General features: G+C 40.3%; 1 protein-coding gene across 1 annotated transcript in view; it reads right to left on the bottom strand.

The window, feature by feature from the left end:
* Nucleotides 1-212: 212 nt before the first annotated feature.
* Nucleotides 213-14,361, bottom strand: part of RFX4 (regulatory factor X4) — a 76,816-nt gene continuing 62,667 nt past the window's right edge. The window contains exons 17-18 of the mRNA XM_055711032.1: nucleotides 11,043-11,181; nucleotides 213-485 (exon numbers count right to left, since the gene is read on the bottom strand). Of these exons, the coding sequence (XP_055567007.1) occupies nucleotides 213-485; nucleotides 11,043-11,181 (412 nt within the window). The remainder of the gene's footprint in view (nucleotides 486-11,042; nucleotides 11,182-14,361) is intronic.

The following is a 14,361-nucleotide window of genomic DNA, read 5'->3' as shown; positions in this document are numbered from 1 at the left end:
AAAAGTGATCTAGAATAGCACAAAAATCTTTTTCGGCTACAGGAACATACAGTCATACTGGTCTGCAATCTGTCCACATTATGAACTATGTTTATTTGCCCAGGATCTTTTCCATCTTCACCTCCCTTGAAGAACGTTCATGAAAAGTCACACATAACATGAAGTTTTTATAACTCTTTTAAGTATATGGGCTTAGCTGATACCAGTCATTTTCATTTAGCCCAACCTGTGGTGGCTTCCCCATTGATATAGGCAAAGCCAGGAAAGTGTTGCATGTGCTCATATTCAGAATTTCTGCGTGTAGTCAAGGGGGTGTACATGTCACTAGAATTTCCGTATCTTGTGGAGTGCATGGATGGGCTTGTGTAGCAGGAGTTTGCGGCCGGGACCTCCGGCCAGCGAGGAGTCACCGGTGTGGGATGCAGCCTTGGAGTACTGCTCATCAAACAGGGCTCCATTCTTGATGTTGGGCTGTTGAAAGGGTACTACAATAAAAACAAAGAAAGACAAATTAAAGAATCATCTGCCACATACTCAATTTTAAAATAAGGGCTGGTGGTATCACAACTCTGTGTTTAACAAAACCAAAATCATATGAATTACCAGCCCTCCAACAACTAGGTGACATACTGAAGGTGGAATATCAGGTAACTAGTGCATGCAGTCAAACCACAGTGTCAGGGAAAGTCTTGCAAAGTGGCCACTGCATTTAAATATTGAATTAATTTATCAAAGAGCTTCATGCTGGCAGGTATATCTGCAAGTAGAAAAATAAACTGAATTAATCCAATCTTTTTCCCCCATCTTTTACTTGAAAACTTGGTATTCATTAGAAAACAGGGTATAAAATGTCCCGACTCCCGCTCACTCAATTGAGTTTTGAGGGATGAGAGCAAAAGGATCTTTATTACTGGAAAGGTGCCTTCCTTTTTAAATGTTCACAAGGCATCCTGCCATTTTCTGCAGAAAAATAGTATGGTTTGGCCTCAGAGTGAGCAGCCAATCAGAGAACTTGTGAAAAGAGGCAGACAGAGGAAGAATCTATCTATTCCCCAGCTGTTCTCAGTGACAGTTGGAAACTAGAAATCAAAGAAGTTTGACAAATGCCTCCCACTAAGGAGAAGATGTCTTGCGGAAAGGATAGGCAGGAAAACAGCTTTTGCCTTCTACAGCCACAGGCTGCCCTGTAAATCGTGCTTATGAGTGCTGGCTTAACATGTATTTATCTTATTGCTGTTTTACCGGAACAGATCATCTGTGCTGTGCCTAAGAAATGTCCCTCCCTGTTTTGCCCTCCTATTATCCATCTGTGCTGCACAGATGGTTAGTGCCCATGTTGCCCTTGACCAGCCATGTATCTTCAGAGCTTCTACATTTTACACCTCTATACCTTTTCCATCAGAAGTGACATAATTTAAAATTTCACTATCTTGTATTGTTTGACACTGTGGTATTTCCTTAACTAGAAAGATGTCACCAAGGTAGGACTATTCACCTCTCAGGCACCTTGCAAGCTGCATACCAAAACTTTATACGGCTGAGGACTGTAAAACCCCTTCTCCATATTTTGGAGGGTTGTGGAGAGGAGAGCTGCCATAGTTGTTCCTAGGAGTAACATCTCATCAGTGATTCCCAAAGGGTCTCATTACATCACTCCACTGCAGGGTGGGGCTGGGGTTAACCAGTTGCATCCGTAACTGTTGCATAAGACCAAGGCAATGACAGCAGAAGAGTTTCTGCTGACTCCCTTCATTCTGCAGCCAGGAAGGCGGCCCCACCTTGGCAAACACATTCAAACAGTTCACAAGCCTCAGGCAGCTCAAAAGCCACACACTGACTGCTTCCAATTAGAGTGGAGAAAGACTATTTTTGACCAACATACTGTAGTTAGTGATTTAGCATATTCCACCGTCTCCTGGCTAGACAGGCCAGTTAGCAGATGAGAGGGAAGACATCAAAGCTCTACGATGGCGTTATTTAGCATATACTTCTCATTGTCACAGAGACTGGATTTACCTGTGCAATCAGCTGCTGCAGGCTGGTAAATGGCAGCGCCATACTGGAATGTCAACACTTCCAACTGGTATAGCTAATACACCTATCAGAATAAGCTGTATTGGCAACACTGGCAAAAGTCCATACAAGATCATCCAGATTTCCATCTTCACCCCAGAGAAAGGCTTTTCCGTAGGAAAATTCAGTAGAGCTTAGGCACTGACCACAGAAAGCCTTATATTCCTTTGCAGAAGAATCAAGTTTTCAGACTTCTTGGCTTTCCAGAAGCTTTTGTTGAAGATAAAAGCTGCCAGGGCCCAGCAACAATGAAAGTCAAGCTCTGAAGTGTTAAATGAGGTCATTTGAATTTAGGATCATGGCTCTCTCCTTTAACTCATTAATTAAGGACAAGGCACTGTCAAAAAACAACCAATCTGCAAATATTCTAAGTAAGCATAAGATGTTCCAGAAAAAGTTGAATTATTTTCATATTTTTAATATTTAGGATGCTGCTTTTCTGGTCTGCACTGGCATTACACAGAAGTCATTTTCATGCTAGTGCCTGCTGACTGCCTTCACCTGAACATCTTCACGAACAAAGCTCTTGCCATAATGAATATGGAAGAAACAAGTAATCTTGTAATTTGCTATAGCTTCAGAGTTGAATTCATCTTACCTAACTTTAGTTATCAAAAAGTCAGGCATCTAATAGAAGTGAGTCATCTGTGTTCTGTCTACAGCCACCAGAACAATTTATCAAACCTCAAGATAAATATTTGAGATAGAAGATTAACAGTCCTCAGAAGATGGCTCTTTTCTTCCTCCTGCTACATGATGTAATCCATTAGTTAGGTTGGCTCAAGTTAAATTAAAGTCCTTTTTCCATAGCTGTCAAATCTGTAGGTTGTTTTTCCTGGATGATCTCAAATGTCCCACTAATGGCTGTATACAAAATGCTTTGAGATAGTAGGACTTGGGACCAGGATGGATCACAGGGAAAAAAACACACCACACAAATAATATGTTTTTAACTTTCTATTTTCTGTATGTCATCTGTGGAGCTGCAAGATGTGGTCCAAGCTAGAAACATTCTTCTCTCCGTTCAGTTGTGTTTTACTTGATAGCAGTTACCATGGTCTTTGTCTGTATCCCCCATTGATCTATACCTGAAGTCACTGTTGATTCTTGTGTTAAAGAATATGCTTACAACAAGATTAATCTTGACTTTTGCCATAATACACCAATTATTATCTGTCTTCTTCCCAATGCAGTAATTGATCTACTCTGTTGTTAACTGAAACAGAAACCTTTGCCATCCTGACTCAGGGCAACTTTCCTTTGAGTTTGTGAAACGGAAGTTGTGACTTATAGCAGGGGAATTACTTGCTTTCATACCCTTTACAAATTCCAAGAGAAAGCCCTGGTTTCTGCTGGGATAATTTGCTACTTGATAACTTATAGACTGCACAATTTTCATCTATGAGCAAGAGGAACAAAATGAACTCTGGGAATATTGTTGCGGGTCTCCTGGTTGTACATGGCATTATGTGGGGAAGCCATATGCCTTTTAGGTAGTTTGGAACCACAAAACCTGTGCTGTTGGGGGAATGAAACTTTGACTCCCAGAATGAATTTCAGGGTGAGCTGAGAAGGGAAGATAATCCCCCTCCTATGTGCAGTCAAGAGGCCATGCTAAGGCTTGCTAAGAAGGCAGGGCTAATGGCTGTGCATGAGGGGACAGGATACAGGGTGCTGCTTTTCCTTTTCATCAAGAACACCCGATGCAGCTGTGTTTATGAATGTGTCATGAATGTAAAAAGAATAATTGCTTGAAAATAACATGGACTCTAAATATCTAGTATTTTACAATAAATTCTGTTATGACTGAATGCAAGATGGAAAGTTTTGTAATGGTAGGTCAGCTAATCGCAAATGAGTCAGTGACTTCTTTTTCCCTACAGTGAAGAGACTATTGAAAGACAATATTTTTAAAGTACTCATTGGCCCCTGCCTGACTATTAACTCACCCAATGAAGCATCTATTCAGCCTTGTTGGAGTGTCCAAAGCGTAGCCATCTGGGCGGATGCCTGCCCATGCTGCCTGAATCACCTTTCACACTCTACATCCGGTTTAATGAAGAGTGCTTAAGCATGCTGAACTCAAAACACTGGGGCCTAGTGATCTTTGCCAGATATAAAAGCGACATTTGTTGGAGAGCTCTTGACAGGAAATTACCATTTTCTGGGTTAACTCACACTCGCTGCTGCTGCTGCTGTAAGACCTAGACAAGAAGCTCTTTAAGTCTGGGAGACTTTGAGCAGATTATTGTTATGGCCTTGCCCAAAAATGTAAAATTAATTCAATTCCTTTTAGTATTATTTTAGAAAATACAACATTAAATATGTTCTCATGAAGTGAAGACTGAGTTCCTGCAATGTGAGGGTGGAGAATAATCTATTTATTCTTATCCTCAACTGACTGACTGATTATGCATGGAGGTGAAAGGTGTCTCTGTCCAAACAGCAAAATATTTTCCTTATGAATGAGGTTCTGACTTGATGTTGCATTAGCTCACACTTTTGCAGAATGCTGTAGGTTAATATTGTATGTTAGCCACTACTTTAAAGCTTGCAAATAACTCATATCAGAAATTACAGCAATTGTGAAGAGCTGCCTATGAATTAACCTAATAAAAATATGCTTAAAATCTCAAAAAATTATATAATCACAACTATTGATTGATTGCATCTTTATAACCTTTAATTTGATCCTTTTCTTCACAAATTGAAGCTTATTGAATATTAGTCTGTCATATAGGTTGGGTGAAACTTTCAAGTCAATCTAAGTGATTTTGATACTTTTGGGAGTGGCATTTGGAGCCCTATGAAAACGTTATTTGTTATTATTTACAAAGAAGTTAAGACATCTGTTTCCTGTTGCATTCAATACATAATTACTTCTATTACATTCTAACAACCTCAAGTCCCTTATGATGCCATACAGTTAGGAACAATGATTCTTGTGCATGGGTGGGATTTGGACAGTATTTTCTTCTTCCTGTCATTATTAGCTCTTTGATGACAGAGTGGTTATTGGGAAGGGCCTGCTATTCTTACTGCATTGGTATAGTCACGAGCTTATACTGTGTATCTGCTGGGGAGACAAGAACTTTTCCCATTCTTTTTTTTGGTGAAGTAAATGAGCCAGAACAACATGAACTGACAGTGAAGCACGGGCTGTGTCTGGGAGATTTCTTTGGCTCCCACACACTGTAACAAAAACCAGTTACGAAGTGCTGCACCCATGTAAATCCTTCTCTAGAGGCATATGCAGGGAAGTAAAGACATGGTTGGGTAGAATTGTGGCATGCAACATTGCACCAAGAAACGAAGTGTTGCGGCAACTCTGGGAAGTAATGGAAGACCACTGCAGTCCTCCGAGCAGTTTAGGAGAGTCAAACACTGATAAAGTTTCTTTAGCTATGGCCCCAATACTGTGCTCTGTACCTCCGAGAGTTGCAGACCCAATCTACCACGTGACAGCAGGTTGTACTACTACAGCATTTTCCAGACTGATTTGTTCTATCCAGACCATGGAAGTAAACTATCTTCTTCATAAGCCCATTTTGACAACAGCAAAACAGGAGTGCCAAGCACTTGCTGATACACATGTGCTCCTCCCAGTCCCGGAACCCAGTTGAGGAACAACTGACCCTGGCTGTGCTCCCGAGTGCAACAGGAGATAGCTTAAAAGTCAGGAGGGTGGGGTGAAGCTTGTCTTTAAGGTGGGAATTGCATCTCAAGGAACAAAAAGTGAAACACTGCTATGATACTTCTATGACTCTCCATTAAGTACCTCCACCTGAGATACACCATTTGGAGGTGGTTGCTCCATTTTGGAAGTGCAAAGGAAGAAAAGGTAAAATAAAAGGCTCTGTGCAGCGCAGGGTCTAGGAGTGTTCACAGATCTAAGTGGCTGATGTGGCAGCTTCTTGACTGAGTCCCTCCTACCTACTCAGAGATCAGGTTTGCACAGGAAGGCTGGAGGGGAGCTGCAGCTCCAGCAGCTTCCCTGCTCAGCAGAACTGAGAGAACAGGACATTTCCATGCTTCCCAGACAACACCTGCTTTGCAGTGCACATGCAGTCCTGAGATAACTCCTCCATATAGAACATCCATCACAAGAGAAACAGAACAGGTGATAACTCTGAAGTCTGGAAAAGTGACGACAGGAAGGAGGCGAGGGGAATGAGGGAGATTTATAATGTCTTCAACGGCCAGAGTAGATAAATAGGGAAAGAATATTCCCTATTCCTTATCATGCAAAAAACAGAGGGCACCCAATGCACTTATGAGATAACAGACTTAGAATTAACAAGAGAACGTGTTTCATACAACCCACCCCTAAGTCTGTAAGTACAAATGGAGAGCAGTTTGCTACAAAATACAGCAGTCTAACTGTTGCTTCCTACTCCGTATGTCCCTAAGTCAGCTCTTGCCAAAGCCAGTGCAGCTATGCTGGTGAAAGGACCACTCTCTACATACCCTGTTTCTAAGACTTTCCCGCCACACATTCATTTCTGGCCATTGCTGGAGATACGACCTGGATAAATGGACCTACAATATGTTTCACTACAGCCATGCATTAGAGTACTCATACATCTCTCTTGTATGTTTGCCATTTTTTGTACTGTATGTACAGTGATGCACATTCACATGATGTGCATCTTTATATGTTACCAGTTATACTAAAATACAAACATATATACTGCTGCAGGTTTCTCTAATTACTCTTCCTTCTAGAAGAGTGATCCTTGTGGTTTACAAAGAAAAATTACTGCAGCATGGATGTGTTTAAGGAAGAGATGGAATGATACGAACTGAAATATTTATGGATAGCCTGAAAGAGGATTAAGACCTGTCCACCCAGGGTGAAACTTGCTAACAAAAGCTGTGATAAAACCCAGTCAAGTGTTGATCATGGAGGTGGATTAGGTGGTGACATTATCAAGGGGGTACCTTTGACAGAGGTACCTCTCTGCTAGACTCAGCATAGGCTAATAGGAACACTCAGAAGCTTTTAGACAGAGTTGTCTATTTTCTACCCTGGCATCTGGTACCTAGAATTGCAGAGGCAGAGAACTGATGAAACATAGTGTCAGTATAGATGTGTTGATGTACACACATTACACAGTCTCCTATATGATGTTGGAGTAGTATCATAGGATTGTATGCACTTCTGCATTATGGCTTGGAAAATTAGGTAGTAACAAATCAATCTGTACATAATTTTTCTTTATTTGTGTGCCAGGCTCCTGGTCAGTAAGCCAAGTCAAGAAATGAGCAATCAGGCCTGGAGTTACAAGGAAGCAACTGTTCTGTGAACTATTCACAGATGCTGATGAAAGAAAAAAAATATCAGATTAAGACCAAGGTTTGAACAGACTGTCCCTGTCAACAAAAAGACTTTTAGCCATCAGTGGGAATTAGTCAGCCTACACTGCCAGAAGGAGCCCGTTTTAGGCTTATGCTGGGTTAGTAGCTGCAGACATTACTTTAGCAGAACATTTACTCCCCTATAAAGTTTTTTACAAGCCATCTCCTCCATATTTTTTTTTTGCCTTCTTGTCCCTCTGTGATCCACTGATCTTTATGAAAATATAAGCTATCAATATTTCTATTTAGCCCAAATTCAGAAGCCACTTATCACATTCCGCTGTGAGCCAAGGTAAGCTGGACGACTGTCTCAAAGATGAGAAATAACAATAACCTCAAGGATTCTCACCAGCCTGTTACGGAATAGGATGTGAGTGAGCATGCAGCTGTGACACAAGGTGCTTCAGCAGTATCACCATTAGCAACTACCGCTGTCTCGTTTCCTCTAACACTAACTCATGTTATCTAGAAGTCTCTCACTAACATGGACTTGCCACCGGTCAGATGAGATAGGCTTGGCTTGGGACTCCCACCTTCTGCACTTTTCAAGAGCTGTACCTAGTACAAGTTCTACAGCTGTGAGACTTCTTCCCTAGCACAGTCCCACTGTAAGGCTTCCAATGACAAAACCACAGTAGACTTCCTAAAATAAATACTATGAATCATCATTGTATTGCCAGGTTGGGATCAACATGCTGTATGTTGGCAAATACAATTTAAAGGGTCACTCATACCCTTCCCTTCACCTTTCCTAGCTGTTCAGTTCCCCACTTCCACCAAATAGAAGTTATTCCCTCCATTCCCTTTGCTCCAATTCCACTCTTTTTTGTTGACGGTTTGTAAATTGTATCTGTGAAATGATCTCTCTTAAAGTTCTACTAAAGAAATGAACAAAAAATCAAGCACGACTCTCTGTTTTTCTATAGGAACATTTCTCTGGGATGTAAAATAGTCTCGAAGTAACTGACCTGATAAAATCTGGAGTAAGTCACTCTTTTCCACAGAAAGAGGTTGGATATGGCATTCTTCAAAACCAAAATACTATATAGCTGCAGCCTCAACTCCACCTTGATTACATGTCACCTGTTTTGGCTCAGACCCCTGTCTGGGACAAGGTTCCTCTCTGAATCCGTGTTTGTAGAGGAGAACTTACCACACACACAGATATTTTTTTTTCTTTGGAGTTAATCTCTAGACACTGTCCTAAAGGGCATGATAGAATATTAGCTAAAGTTGAGCCAGAGTTCTATATTTGGACTGAATGTAGATTATAACAAAGAGTTCTTTTGAAGAGTAATGGTCAATGCCTCCTCTTCTCAACTGATTATATTACCACAGCCATAACATTGCATCTCCTCCAGTTTCAGTATAGTGGCAGCTGTTGATATATTCATTGCAAATTTGGCTTCTTTTATCTTGACAACATCATGAGTCCTACTGCAATTCCTTGTACCATGTTCCCCTCAGAAAGTCTGCTAGAAAAAGAGTAGTCCTCTAACATCTTATTAGGGGCATCTTATGAAATCATTTGGTTAAAAGTAGATAAGAAAGAACTTATCATTGGGGCAGGCATTTTACAGAAGCTCACTTAGCTTTAAAAAGAATGACAGAAAATCCCATATTAAACCATTCAAGACTTTCAGATTATTTTTGAAAGTAAGGTTTCAGTTTGTAGCTCCTTTCAATACAGAATGAGTACACTAATAGGTTTTTGTTAGTTGTGTCCTGCTGTGAGATTCCACCTTGGTTTACAAGAAGCATGAGAAAGAACAAGTTGAAAAGATTTTGCTCTCAAGTGTGATCATTAAAGCATAACTGTTCTTCATGGATGTTCAGAACAGTTCAAGAGCTAGCAAAAGAGGAAGAAATGATCTGACATCTGCACTCGTAGAGACAGTCTACTACAGTATGAAAAGTATTTGCACAATTTTAATCTATGTTGCTATTTCCATATAACATGTTGTCCAGGACATGAGTAAACTAAAAATGTATCGATTGTGCTTTGCTTTATTTATTTCTTGCTTAACTTGTGCTGTCTATGTAAGTATGATGGACAGTTGTCAGAGGGTAGAAAAAACTCCTTATGCAGGTGATAACATTTCTAAAGAGTAAAAGCCTAATTCTCTGTTTTACAGAGAGAAATGACCTTACAGACCATTTCAGAACCAGCACTCAGGGGTTTTCTGCAGTAAAGGATAAGAGAGAGTAAAGAAAATTGGGAAGCCAATTCTAAGTCAAAAAGTGACTCATTCTGGAAAAAATATTGGGTAAGGCCTGTACTGAAAAAATGAATACAAACCTATCACAGGACACTAATCAAACATTCACTCACTGTTCCTATTGAAGATACAGCGGCTGCAACAAGCCTCAAATAAATCTTGTCACCTCATGTAGTCTGATGGACCAAGGTATGACACAAATGGTTATGAAGCTGTAGACTTGTTCCTTCCATAATCTAAGGAGCCATTGCTGAGCTGGTCGAAATAAGCATATTGGGTTCATATAGGACAGCAGATCTCACAAAGCTCTGAGGAGATCAAGACCATTATTTTTTTCTTACAGCTAGGGAAATTTAAGCATAAACAAGACAAATGACTACTCTGAGATTGCCTGGCAGACTGATGCCAAAGACCAGAATGAGATGCATGTTTTGCGTGTTCTAGTCCAAAGCACTATCAAATTCGCATCTTTGCATCTGGTATGAAACTATTGCAGTCCAGTTAAGCATAGTGGTCCCTAATATAGTTGTATAAATTTCCAGTAGATAAAGCACAAAAGCTGCCATGTGGGTGGAATACCCCAATGCCATCATCTCTTGCCTGTACTCACCTTTTAAAAATCTTCCAGCAGAGAGCCCAGAGAGCAGCTTCCTACACTGAGGAAGCATCAGTTGCATGATGTACTAAAGTCCTCCTACAGCGGTATTACTTTTGAACTGTTGTCAAATATAATCTTCACACTTAATTTGTGCTGGTTCCTACTGGCTCAGTTTTGTGAAGTGACATAGTCCTGAAATAGTTACTGACATAATTTCTCAGACATAGTCCTGAAATAGTTACTGACATAATTTCTCAGCATTATAGCAGGAGACTATAGCATTAAACAGAACCTCTTTGCAGTGGCATCCTGAAGTTATTCAAACTATATGCAGAACTCACATTTTTTGGCAAATTGCTAAACACATGTGTTCTCAAAAGCAGAGGCCTCAGAAGAATTCACTATGGCCTCTGCGTCTTCTTTCAGCTATATGAAAACACTTTTATTCCTTGTTAGGAATCTCTTGCTGTTCCCAACACTGAAGAAACGTACAACTAATTATATTCATTTTTGTTCTACCTACTCCATAACACAGAAACACTTTCCATGATCCAGACTGCTGGATTTTAGAATTAGTACTTTAAATCCACAATCTAAAGGTACTTCTGATAAAAGAATCTCCACCAAAATGAACAAATATCTAAGTAATATGAGAAAAGAAAAAAATTAGGGACCCTCAATGACTAGATTGATGACAGCTTATTGATTCAGACAGCTAATATGCTGATAATTTTACAAGCACATCTTCACTTAAAATGTTATAGAAAGCATTGTCAGTAATAAATCCAACTTACCTGCGAAGAGCTTCTGTGGTAAGCTGAGTAGTGAAGTGGTCCAGAGATAGCAGTGTCGTGTGGTAAGGTTGGATACTGACTCTGCATTGGATGTGGATGCTGGTTGCTGTAGCTACCGTAGTTGTAACTTCCTGTGTATCTAAAATCCGTTTAAAAATTCTATTTAGTATGCATAATAATTGTATTCCCACTAATAAATCTAGGACTTTCATGAAACATACATTTGCACCTTTTGAATAGGAGAATGATATTTTAAATAACCTTTTAAAAAAAGATATTTCCCAGCTCAGTCAGGAAGCAGATGCCACTTAGTGAAATTACATGTTCAGTACAACAACAGATAGAGACACTCAACATTTCTGTGACTAGTTTTAAATTGCTGACTCATTTGTGCATTTTCTAAGGAGAAAGTGTCTTTCACTTTTATTATTATTTTATTGCCATGTTCCTAGTAAATTGCTATCCAGGCTGAGGAAGTATGGTAATATTTGACTTAAAGAACTACACTGGAGTTCAGCTACCTCCTTGCACTGGGGTCAGATGTTCCTTTTATGGGAGGGAGAGAGCTGTATTAATTTGCACCTGAAGCATACAATGGACAGCTTTAGCACAGCTGACTTGAGAATAGAGTGGGATTTGAGAATGGAGAGCTTGCCTACTTCCATTTTTTTATTCCAACCCCTTGTCTAGGGACAGCGGGGGTAAAGAAGTTTCCTTAGCCATAAGAAACTGCAGCATCAATGTTTGTTGGCCACCATTATTTGTGCTATTCACTAGCAGAAGATGCATGTACACTTTCGGCAACCTCCCATCTTTGTGTAGCCATGCAAACATTTGATCCTAATTCAGCACAGAAGTTCAAAGGTTCTTAAAATAATGCTATTGAAAAATAGAATCATAGAATGGGTTGGGTTGAGAGGGAACTTAAAGACCACCCAGTTCCAACCCCCCTGCCATGGACAGGGACACGTTCTACCAAACCAGGTTTCTCAAAGCCCCATCCAACCTGGCCTTGAGCACTTCCAGGGATGGAGCATCCACAGCTTCTCTGGGCAACCTGTTCCAGTGTTGTGCCACCTTCACAGTAAAGCATTTCTTACTAATACCTAATGAAATCTCTACTCTCTTTCATTTTAAAACCATTACCCCTCCTCCTATCAATACACTCTGATAAAAAGTCCCTCCCTGTCTTTCCTGTAGGCCCCCTTTAAGTACTGGAAGACTGCTATAATGTCTCCCCAGAGCTTCCTCTTCTCTAGGCTAAACAATCCCAGCTGTCTCAGCCTGTGCCCATATGGCAGGTGTTCCAGCCCCCTAATCACTTTTGTGGTCCTCCTCTGGACTTGCTCAATGAAACATGATGGAACACAAATGTTGATAAACAAACAAAGTAACCAATTCAGTGTGTTCAAAAGAAGATGGCTATTCGTACAGATTTACTCTTTTTCTGGAAAGTTCATTGCAATTTTTACACTGGGTACAGTTTAAACTTCTGTTATCCTTTTGATCTTACGAAGGTATTCTAGAGTTACCATGTCATGTCTTCTACCAGACAATCCAGCAGATTCAAAATTAAAGCAAAGCGCCCCTTCTAAAAACATTTTCAGGACATAAGGCCCTATGTCCACCTTCATTGTTCAACATTCAGCTCTCATTTTTACATTCACTTGGGTTTAGCTGTAAGTACGAATGGTTTCCATAATCTACCTCAGATGAACTGGTGATCACATAACATGACTTTGGTAGTCTTTCTGTGGCAAGCAGGGGAGAGACAAATAGCTATGTTACGAAGCTGTTGCACACTGTAGTAGGCAAACATCTTGTTTGCCTTGTTCAACACAGCAGACTGTTAAAATCTGTAACAGATGCTTTTGGGGTCTGCATAAGCCTGACATTCACAGTGCAGCCTTCTCTGCTTAAAGAAGATGATCATCTGTCCATTCCCTCCAGTAGCCCACGGTGCCCTTGGACTCCCAAACAAAACCAACTCCTGTAAGGCAGTGTTTGCACTTCATGCTTTTTCTATTCATTAAGGACGCCATGTGCTAGTCTGGAAGCAATTGATTTTCTCTCCTTCTTTCAAACACGTCACCTTTTACTAAACTATAGCACTTTAATTCACTTGAGCATGGAGTTGATAAAGTTTCTTATCATAATCTCTATTGTGTACTTTTCCTTCAGGAAGATTCCTCTTTCTTCTGTTAGGAAAATTCCAGGTATGCTGCGTGGCTAAGAGTCTGCATTTGGTGTGACATTCACCTACAGCAGGGGAAGAGCTTGTGGCCCCCATACTGCTTATGTGCTCTGCTGGGCCCTTTGGCATGGGAGTAAGGCTGAGTCTGTGCAGCTATGGCAGCTGCTTGCTCCATTTCTCTCTTCTCCAGAAACCTGGAAATCTTAGTGCAGACTTTGATTTTACTCTCTTTCTTTCCAGGGCAGCCATTTGTTTGACTCTTGCATACAAGGTCTCATTTTATTCTTTTCCTCTCTGAAGAGATGGTTCTTTAATGCTTTTAAACAAGCTCTGTATTGAATCTGTGACTGTACCTTCCATAAGAACTATATAATGAATCTTGTGCTTCAAAACACCAAGGGTGAAGTCACTGGATTTCTCTGCAAACATTTCTTCAGGAACATCTCTCTATCAGCCTGTCACATTAGACTCAGATCCTATAAAAGCTGAAATACCAATGTGCTGATTTTGCTGTAGATACAAAATATGTACAAATTGTAATGATTCAGAAAAAATTTAATAGTACTATATAGAGGGCAAATGAGATCAGGAAATCATTGTGATAGAAGCCATGCAAACACAGATTCACAGAGAGGCCCTATCCCTATCAGCTTACAAACTCGATTCCAGACAAGAAAGCAGATGTCACTGAAATGTTTAGAAGCATGACCAAAATGTTTCTATTCAAGTGTCACAAATGAAATCAAATGGCAAAAGAGGCCAGGTTGTAGCATTCTTTGTTGCCTTTCTGAAAAGTTGATTCACCTAGATTGAAAGAGATTCCTTTAGGAACAATGAATTCTCACATATGTGTGCACGTATCTATTATACATACACAGCCTTACTGTGGTCTGTTCCAATTCTTGCATCCTGTTAGCTCCCAAACCTCCCTGTTGCTATGCTTCCACCAAGCAGTCATACTGCTGTATAGAAGAGATGTTCCATATCTCCATATCCAGGTCTTTCCAGTAAGGGCTTAGCAGTGACATTCAAACAGTTATCTAAACCTGACCACATCCAAGAGGGAAGGAGTCGCAGGGTTCAAATTAATCTACTGTTACCCTTCCAAACAACGTACAGTCTTCC

The sequence above is a fragment of the Falco cherrug genome, chromosome 5 (genome assembly GCF_023634085.1).
Source record: "Falco cherrug isolate bFalChe1 chromosome 5, bFalChe1.pri, whole genome shotgun sequence".
In the NCBI taxonomy this organism is placed as follows: domain Eukaryota; kingdom Metazoa; phylum Chordata; class Aves; order Falconiformes; family Falconidae; genus Falco; species Falco cherrug.
Note: the sequence above shows the minus strand (reverse complement) of the source record. Positions and strands in the feature narration are given on the sequence as shown.